Source organism: Gossypium arboreum, chromosome 6 (assembly GCF_025698485.1).
Source record: "Gossypium arboreum isolate Shixiya-1 chromosome 6, ASM2569848v2, whole genome shotgun sequence".
Lineage (NCBI taxonomy): Eukaryota > Viridiplantae > Streptophyta > Magnoliopsida > Malvales > Malvaceae > Gossypium > Gossypium arboreum.
The window spans coordinates 4,839,774-4,849,249 of record NC_069075.1 but is presented as its reverse complement, the minus strand read 5'-3'; the positions used below and the strand labels follow the sequence as shown (position 1 = coordinate 4,849,249).

General features: G+C 33.7%; 1 protein-coding gene across 1 annotated transcript; it reads right to left on the bottom strand.

Moving 5' to 3' along the window:
* Positions 1-770: 770 nt before the first annotated feature.
* On the bottom strand, positions 771-7,902 carry LOC108484640 (protein LONG AFTER FAR-RED 3). Its single transcript, XM_017788503.2, has 15 exons — positions 7,737-7,902; positions 7,450-7,616; positions 7,033-7,134; positions 5,778-5,850; positions 5,164-5,270; positions 4,951-5,074; positions 4,447-4,641; positions 3,893-3,978; positions 3,511-3,618; positions 2,806-2,901; positions 2,629-2,727; positions 2,463-2,537; positions 2,047-2,178; positions 1,659-1,774; positions 771-1,200 (listed from the first exon to the last, which is right to left on the bottom strand). Exons 1-15 carry the CDS (start codon positions 7,813-7,815, stop codon positions 1,026-1,028), a joined length of 1,734 nt encoding a protein of 577 aa, XP_017643992.1. The 5' UTR covers positions 7,816-7,902; the 3' UTR covers positions 771-1,025.
* Positions 7,903-9,476: the final 1,574 nt, after the last annotated feature.

Genomic DNA, 9,476 nt, shown 5'->3' with positions numbered 1-9,476 from the left:
GAGCAATGTCTTCACTTTAATGCTTCACCACTCATATTTCTCACCATTGAAAATGGGAATGAGTGGTTGAGAGGAAGAAAAACCAGTTGATGCCATTCCAAGGACACAAACTCTCTTCTCTCATGTTTCCCAAAGACCCAAAAATGTGTTTCTCTCAAATACCCAGAGAACCCAAACCTAACTTTCACTCAATTGCCTAAAAGATCGAACCTTGCTCCGATGCCAAATTTGTTGAAGAAGGAAACGTGAAAGAGATAATTACAATATGCATCAAAGTTATTCTATTATTGACGAACACTGAATTGATAAAACAAAACATAAATGCCTATATTTATAGGCTTACAAAGAAACTACCTTAACACAAAAACAACTAGCAACTTATTCAATTAAACTGAAAATCTAGAGCTAACAAAGATTCTACGAGATACTTGGTCAACTAAACAACCCACTACTTTGAATTAATCCTCAACAAAATTGATATATACCTATACAAACTAGTATTGATCAAAATAAGCCGTAACACCAAAACCACTAAAACCTACCGACTAAAACAAACCCAAGATTACTTGATATCGATTGAGGATCGAAACGATGTGTATTAAGCAATATGACCAATATCGGCTATTACAATTATATAGTTCGATCCAAATTTTCTAAATTAGATATCATAGAAAGTTACAAACACATTATCTGTATAACATGGATTTCATCTATGTTAACTTGGATTCTGTATCACTGTCAAGTACGGTTATATATCCAACAAAAATGTATTTAATTTTCTAAGTTTTCAAAGCATTCTTAAAAAATTATATCTTCGTAATCGTGTTCAGTTGTTCAGCTATGTATTGGACATGAATGTCGAGCACAAAAAGTCGGAATAACATGAGCTACTCGATACAAACTGCCTGGTAATTTTCGGAAACTAGGCCTGACTCGAGTGATGAACAGTTATGATCAGTGCAACCAGAACCGAAAACTAGTGAACTGTCTGGAAACAATTAAGACAGTTTTAAAATCAAAAGCTTTCAGGGATAGGCTTGGATACCACCAACATATGTTGCATTAACTGATGTAGATCCTCCTGTGGCAAACTCATCCCATGAATCAGATGATAGTATGACGAAATCAGCCAATTTTCCAGTTAATAATGATCCTATTTCGTTCTCCCGAAAGCATGCCCGAGCAGCTGAAATCGTGTGCCTGTCATGATCAAAACAGGAAAGCATCAGTTAAAAGTACCTATGTCCAACACCAATGTCGGTGTCTGGTACATACCAGACATGGATATGGATGTATAATCCTTGAATATAGTAAATAATTTAAAAAATAATTTGAGCATACCCATGCCAATCATATATGTAAATCCAACACCAATTGAAATCCGGGTACAAACATTTCAAGTCAGAGCAGACAGAAGCTAATCATGATACAGTAAGAATACTTTGATGAAAAGCTGATGCAAAATCCGAAGAGAATCGTAGGAATGCTAATCAAGCACAAAGATTTGAATAATGAATATGTCCAGTTCCATGATGATAAGAATCCAGTTACGTTTAGAAACTACTATACAAGCAGTGCACGGCAAGCAGTTATATATATCAAGAATGAACAAGTATACATTGAAGACTCGGAGAAAATGTAGTTGTAGTGTTGCTTACGCGATTAATGCATCATTTAGCGAAAGGCGCTCGGATGGTATCCAAGCAGTGTCCCAACCAGGAGGAATTCTATTCATTGCTGTTCTTATAGCACGCAAAGGATAAGTACTTGTAACCTGGAGCAACAAATAAGGAATGAGGCTTAAAGACAGGTAGAAACCTATCTTAACCAGACTTGGGATGAGTTTCAATTTAGGCACAAGTTCGACATGCATCTGCTCAATTTTTTCTGGGTTTTTCCATATATTTAAAGAATCAAAAACCCCCATTATTTATGTCCTAATATGTTTAGGACATAGATGTCAAACACATACTTTAGGAAGAATAAGGAGTCTGGATAACATAGGTAGAAACTAGAAACTAGTATTAATAGGAAGAAAATGCCTACGGGCCAGTCAGAACCGAGAGCCAACAATGCATTGCTTGATAGAAGTGACCGGAAAAGATAAGACCCCTTTTGCGCCCTATCCACCCCAAGCTTTCTGATCGCCACATCAGCATCATCGAGCAAGTGATCAGGCTGTTGGCAACAACATTCAAGTATCATCAAACCGAAATAATTTCCAGTATAATTCCATAAGAGTATCTAAGTATCTAAGATCACCCTCACATGGATATATCAACAATATCAAGTTTTTTAGCAAATGATAGAACAGAAAAGAGAAGACGGAATCCCAAATTCATGGTTCAAACATGAATCCATCCCTGGAGTTAAAAAACCAAGCAAAGATGCGTTTACATTTCATTAGCAGCATCTTGGTATAAATCAACATCTAAATGAAGCACTGAAAAAAATATTGAAACCTGTACTGAAGCAACAATCCCTTGTTGGCCAAATCGATCTGCTGTGCCAGGGGCCAAATGCTGAGCATGCTCAATCTGAAATCATAATTAGAAACAAGAAACCCATTCATGCTGAACTTATGAACACGCATGTAGGGAGAACAATTCTCGAGATTTCGACCATTACCCTAAATCTCCGATCTCTCTTTCCATTTTTTAAGGCAACGGATTCATACATATCAAGGATCAAGTCAGTCGCTTTATCACCTATAGCATGGATGGCAACCTGACATATATTAAAAGTGAAGTAAGCTTCTATAACAGATGCAAGTGGGAGTGCTATAAAGTATTAACCATGGGTGACCTGAAGCCCGGACATGTCTGAAGCAATTGTCATGTTGAAAAGACTTTCGAATTCCACAACTTGTAAGCCATAGTTGTGAGGGTCATCAAAATATGGCTACAATATAAGAGAACCATAAAGCATTAGATATTATCATGCTGGTAATGGGTTTTACCAAATGGTACATTTTGATGATCGAGTTTATTATCAGAAGTAACTTTGGAAATGTCTTATTTCTAGGCATTGTTTCATTCTCTATATTAACATTGACCCCCCCCCCCAAAAAAAAAGGGAAAAATTGTTCTTTAGTCCCTCAAGATATTGGAAAGTCATTTCCCTTGACACTAACTTAATGTGAAGGAAGCTTGAGCAAAGCAGAGAGATCTTGCCAAGAAATAAGTACAAAGGGATTGATAAATTCTATGTTACTCAGACTCGAGATTGAGTTAGGATATGGGTATATGACCGACATGGGTATGTTGAAATCCTTTTTAAGTTTTTCCATGTTTTGGAGAGGTCTTTGGAGGGTGATATCCCCATACGCATGCGCTGATATATGTTACCTCAAGAAAAAATGAGAGTAACATAGCTGAAGATGATAAGCCCAAAAACTAATTAAAAAAGGACTTGAAATACATTTCCTACTAGATAATTAGATGACTTCCGGACCATATATCTATAATTTACGGAAGGTCAGAGAGCACAAGCTGTATGGTTGGCTCTTACCTCATGGAAGAGAGCACTATTTGAACCGAGAGAGCCATCGGCAAAAGCTTTAACACCTCCAAGGTAAATCCAATTACTCAAAGCACGACCTGCCCTATGAATTACACCCTGATATGACAAAGAAACCTTATAAATAAACCGAAATCAAGAAAAAAATTCTGTGTATAGCAAAACAGGATATCAAGAACACTAATCTCTTAGAAAACATGCAATGGTAGACATAAAGAAAAAGTGGCGGCAGACAAAAATATTTTTTTTATATATGAATATGTACATGTATATTTATATGTATATCTAACCTTGAAGTCTTTTGACGCAATTAGAAATGAAAGTAAAATATCTGTGTTACATGTTGAAGAGAGAAATAAATAACAGGTCGTACATATAACCTTGACCAAGTCTCGATTGGGAAAAATAAGCACACTCTGATTTTCATCTTCCCTGAAGAATCAGCCCATTGATACACATCTGTACAAATGATTAGAAGACTTTTATGGTTTGGTAAAAAAGTGATACATTTTCAAAGGTTTCTTAGAGCAATTTTTCAATTCAAACAAACAAAACATCAATTCCAAATCCAGGAAGAGATAAAGAAAATTTTTTTACAAAGAATACTTTGTCTATCGATTTCATTATATCATATCCAGCATTTCAATAGCATTTGAATTTTATTAAACATCATTTCAACTGATTTTTTATTCTTTCCACAAACAATTTGAAAACAGGTCTTTATCTTAATGAAATGGCATGAGATAATACACATAATGAGCTAAATTACTTTGAATAATATGTCGAACAGGAAATACACTCTATGTTACTCAGACTCAGATTAGAGTGTCGGATACAGTTATGAAGAGTTGAAGCAACATAGAACACAATTAATAGATTCATTTATTTGTTATTTACATTGACCAGGAAAACTATTTTGAGTAAAACCTGAAAAGTCCTGCCAGGAATGCTCAACTGATGACCCAGGAAAATATCTGCCGACATCAACGACAGTTGTGACACCCCTTGTCAAGGCAAAACTACTAGCTCTAAGCATGGCTTCCCTCCTTTCATCCATGGAGACCTCCGGAATCCAGGAAAGAATAAGTTCCATTGCAGCATCAATCAGCAGACCAGTAGGTTCTGCATGGTCATGAAGACAATCTAATATAAGCAACACATTTGTAAACCATGAGCATAGTTATATCGTATGTTACTAAGACTCGAGTAAGAGCATTGGATATGGGAAGTGTTGGAGATTTAGTTTGGAGGGTCCTATCTGCATACCTGATATATGCCAGATACAGGCATTTAAAGAAACATGAGATGGAGTGACATAGATTTAGACAATATTTAAATTTTATTTAGCTATCAAGAGAGAAATGGTTGTATGTGTTCCACTAGGCAATATCAACCCTAAAACTGGAAGCAACTAAATAAGAATATACATACCTCCATCAGCAGTTTGCATAATTGTTCCACCGTTTGGATCTTTAGTTAAATTAGTGACTCCAGCCAACTTTAGTGCCACTGAGTTAGCCAAGCCCATATGACCATCCATCCTTGTTAGCCAAACCTGCAAAATAAGATATCACTACCATGCTTGATATAGAGTTCCCTTATGTTGATAAAATAGCAATTCTCAATCAAACTTCAGCTTCTTACGGGATTATCTGGTGTGACCTCATCTACCCAAGATGCCATTGGCAGTTCCCCTCCCCAAAGATCATTGTTCCATCCACCACCCAGAATCCACGAACCCCTTTTGGCATCTATAATTGTTCATAAGAACAAGGCAAGTGAAAAAGTTCAATGAGATTTAGAAAAGCATGTAAGAAGCAAAAACAGTGAAAGTAAGTCAATCTAATTATACACAAAGAAAGACCGAATTGGAGGTTGAACCGGTTGGACATCTAGTTCAACCACAATGTAAAAAAAAGAAACTAACAATAATTAAGAAACTCATAAAACATTCAAAAAAGGAAAAATATTTTAAAAATCATAAAATTAAGAGATACCAGTTATACCAAAATGAACAGAAACCGTGAATGATCATGGTCATAGATAAGCAAAGAACTAATAGGGTACAGCAGCTAATCCTCCATACTTATAAACTGAGTAAAGTATAAACATAAAAACTTTTCAGAAATTATGTTAAGCACATACTTTCAGCATTGATGTAGATTGAATAACAAAATAAACTGATATTTTACTGTTATCTGGAAAAAAACTAGGAAGGATGAAACATCAAAAAACATAATTAAAGAGAAAGAAGATACTTAGTACAGCTTCTTTCACTCTTCTCACAATTTCATCTTTCCGATTTACACCTTCGACCTGCACACGTGCCATCTGTCGTACACAAGAAAATTTCAACTTTGCATAGGTATATACCGATTACAACTACAGGAAACGAAAGCAGATACACTCACTAGTAGAAGCAAAGATAATGTTAAAAGCAAAAACGAGCTTTTAAAAATCTAGAGGCTTGCTTTGGGGAATCTGTCCAGAGAATTGATATGTTTGACAATGAAAGGGATATCAAATGGACCCCTGTTCTTTATCTATGGTTAATGTTCGATACAGAAAGGAGTTCATAAACCTAAAGGCACATGCCATGAAAGAATAATGAACTCTTACTCTGTCATTGTTTTAACACCAGCATGACAGCTAACTGACCTATGATAAAACTCAAGGGTTCTCAAAATAAGTAACTGATTATGATCCAATGCTGCTGAACTCCACATTAGTTCTATGTAGCAGCAGTGGGCTACAAACGAGTGATGCACACACTTTCATGTTGGCTATGGGAATTAGATATTCACCCACAATCTTTTGACACATAAAAAACTCATTAAGAAACACTCTGACAGTGAGCTTTTCCAAACGAGATTTCTTATAGAAGAGCACACTAACAGAATATTCAGATGTAAAGATATGAAATACTATCAAAAAGCTCCAGAAATACCAACAAACATTGACTGATACAGGAAAATCAATAGAAAAGGCATCTCAAGAACCTAAATTTGAACTCCAAATTAAAGTGTTACAATCACTTGAGAATCCCACATTTTGCCTCCCAAAAAGGCTAGTCCACAATACAATCCTCCAAGTCACAAGGCTTCTATTGCATCCTTAATCAACAACAAACTGAAAAAAGTTCTCTAAATTTATCCTATGAAACAAAACTACAAAAGAAGAGGAACATTGCCTCAATCCTAGACTTTCCCACATGATCCGTAGTTAAATCATGCTTACTGTTGAGACTTTTCTGTATCGAGACACCTTGTTTCCACAGTGTCCAACTTTTATTTTATTTTATTATTGGCATGTCCATGCATGTCTGCGCTTATTCTGCCGTGTTGAACACATGTCCAAAACTTGGACACTCTGCCGACAGAAGCATCCGTGCTTTATTTGCAACCCGGATTTAACAAAATAGTAACCTATACTGTTCATAATATCAGCTCAGTGAAAGTGAAAACATATTTCAATTGCTAAAAAAAAAAAAATAAGTAGATGGAATTCTAAAACCTGAAGTCCTGCAGAAATCAAGTGGACGTGAGAATCAATAAATCCAGGCACTACAACCTTTCCTTCTAGATTCAGCTCTTTAGTGCCATATCCTGACAAATCCTGCACTCACGTTTGCATTTCTTTTCATCATTTCAAATGGATAGTATTATCCGAAACAGAAAAAAACCCTCAAGTTGAAAATGCTACTAGTATTCAACAAGAAAAGCAGCTAAGCAAGCTTAATAAAAAGAAAACAAAATAAAACTCCATTAATGGAACTCAAGTCACTATAATGGCAATGAATAACCCAGTTCACATTTTCAGAAAAGAAAACAGAACAACCAGTAGTGAAAGAAAAAAAAAACCACATCCAAAATTCAAAATTCAGATACAAAAATGGGCTTAAAATGAAAAAAGAAAAGAAAGAGGAACAACCTGAAGAGATGAATAGTTGCCAATGCGAAGAATTCTACCGTCACGAATGGCCATGGAATTAGCAAAAGGAAAAGAAGGGTCACTAGTAAAAATGACCCCATTTTTAACTATCAAATCAGCACCAAACTTAGTTGATGGAACCAGTGAAGCTCTCCATTTCAACCAATCTGGGAAAAAAAAGTGAAGTTAAGCAATAGAATTTTAAGGAGTACCCAAATTGATAAATTGTAGAAGGAAGTGGAAAATGAGAAGAATTTGAGGCAATAAAAGGATTAGGCTCTACTTACAAGTGGAGTTGAACAATGGAAAAAAGAAAACGGAAAGGAAAATGGCAATAGAAGCTGAGATGACAATGGAAAGATTCATGTTTTTTTATGTTCTTTCGTTTTTCTACTATTTTCAGCTGGTTGGCACTTCAATATGCTTTATAGCGGTAAACAACAATGTATAAATCGGGTTAAATCATTGCTTTTAGTTCTTAAAATTTAAGGGTAAATTTCACCGTCAGTCACTTAAGTATTAGTCAAATTTTTTTTCATCCAACAATCAAATTTTCTTGATTTTAATGAAATTTAATCATCAACATTTACACATTGTGTAATTTGATATTTCTTTTAGTCTTGCTTTTTTACAAAAAAATTAATTTTAAAAGAATGAGAAAAATAAAATTATTATTTTAAATTTTTAGTGTTTCCATTTTATATATTTTATATATAAAATTTAACTTTTAGGTAAAAAGGTCGCAAAAATGTAAAAAAATGACCAAATTACTCTATTTGGAAATGTTGAGAGTAGAGGTGTGCATGGGCCAAGTCGAGTCGAGTCGGGCTCAATTAAAAATTTAGGCCCAGGCTAAAAAATGGGCCTAAAATTTTGCTCAAGCCCAACTGAGATAAAATGTTAAAATTGGGTCCAACCCATCCCGCCCATATTAAATTTTATATTATTTTATATAATTTTAAAAATATATAAAACATCAAAATACTAAAAATATCAAAAAATATTTCCCAACCAATTAAAAATAAATTTTAAAAATATGTATACTTAAATAACACTAACATAGATACAACTTAACAAGCAAATGCCTCTAAAATAATAACAAAATTAATAAATGTCTTTAAAATAATAACAAAATTAGCAATAAAATAAGTTTTATACAATATCCAAACAATAACAATAAAATAGTAGCAATATAATAGTAAAATGGTTGCAAAATAGGGAGAAATAAGAAAATAATATTAAAAACAAAAAATAAGTTTTTTGTCCTTTAGTGAATTTGGGCCTAGGTCAATCTAAAAATGCCTTACTCGAGGCTCAGCCCATTTTTAAATTGGCCCCTTTTTTTGTCTAAGTCCTTTTTTAGGCCTATATTTTTACCCAAAACCTGAGCTAGGTGGCCCGACCCATAAAACAGGTCTAGTTGAGTGTTAGCTTTTTCAAAATCATTATTAAATTGACACAATATATAAATGTTGAGGGTTAAAATTGTTATTATACCAATTTAAAAAATCATCAATTCATGATAATAGTATTAATTATCATTTAAAAGAAAAATATATTAATCTTTGTAATATTATAGATATATCAATGTAATTTATTTTGAGAATAAATATCATTATAATTATATTTTGTTTTAATAAAAATATTATGAAATATTTATAGATTTCAAGGTCAAAAAGTTAATATAGTTAAAGGAAACGAAAAGATAGAAAAAAAATCATCAACCGAGATATCAATGCATGTTTGATCAAGTGGTAAAAACTTAGTCTCCTAAAATAAGATATTAATCACTTATGTTTAGATTTTTTGATAAAAGAAAACAGCTCTTTCAAAAATTAATCTAATTTAATTCAATTTAAATCTTAATTTAATCGGAATCTAATATAATTCTCAAGTCTAAAAAAGGAAAAAAAAAAAAAGTCAAGGTAAAATAGAGGTGAATTCGGTCATCGGACCAAGTTTTTGGATAAGAATTTAAAAAGGAAAAATGATTTGTAACCCGAACTCAATCTAACCTGATATGTAGA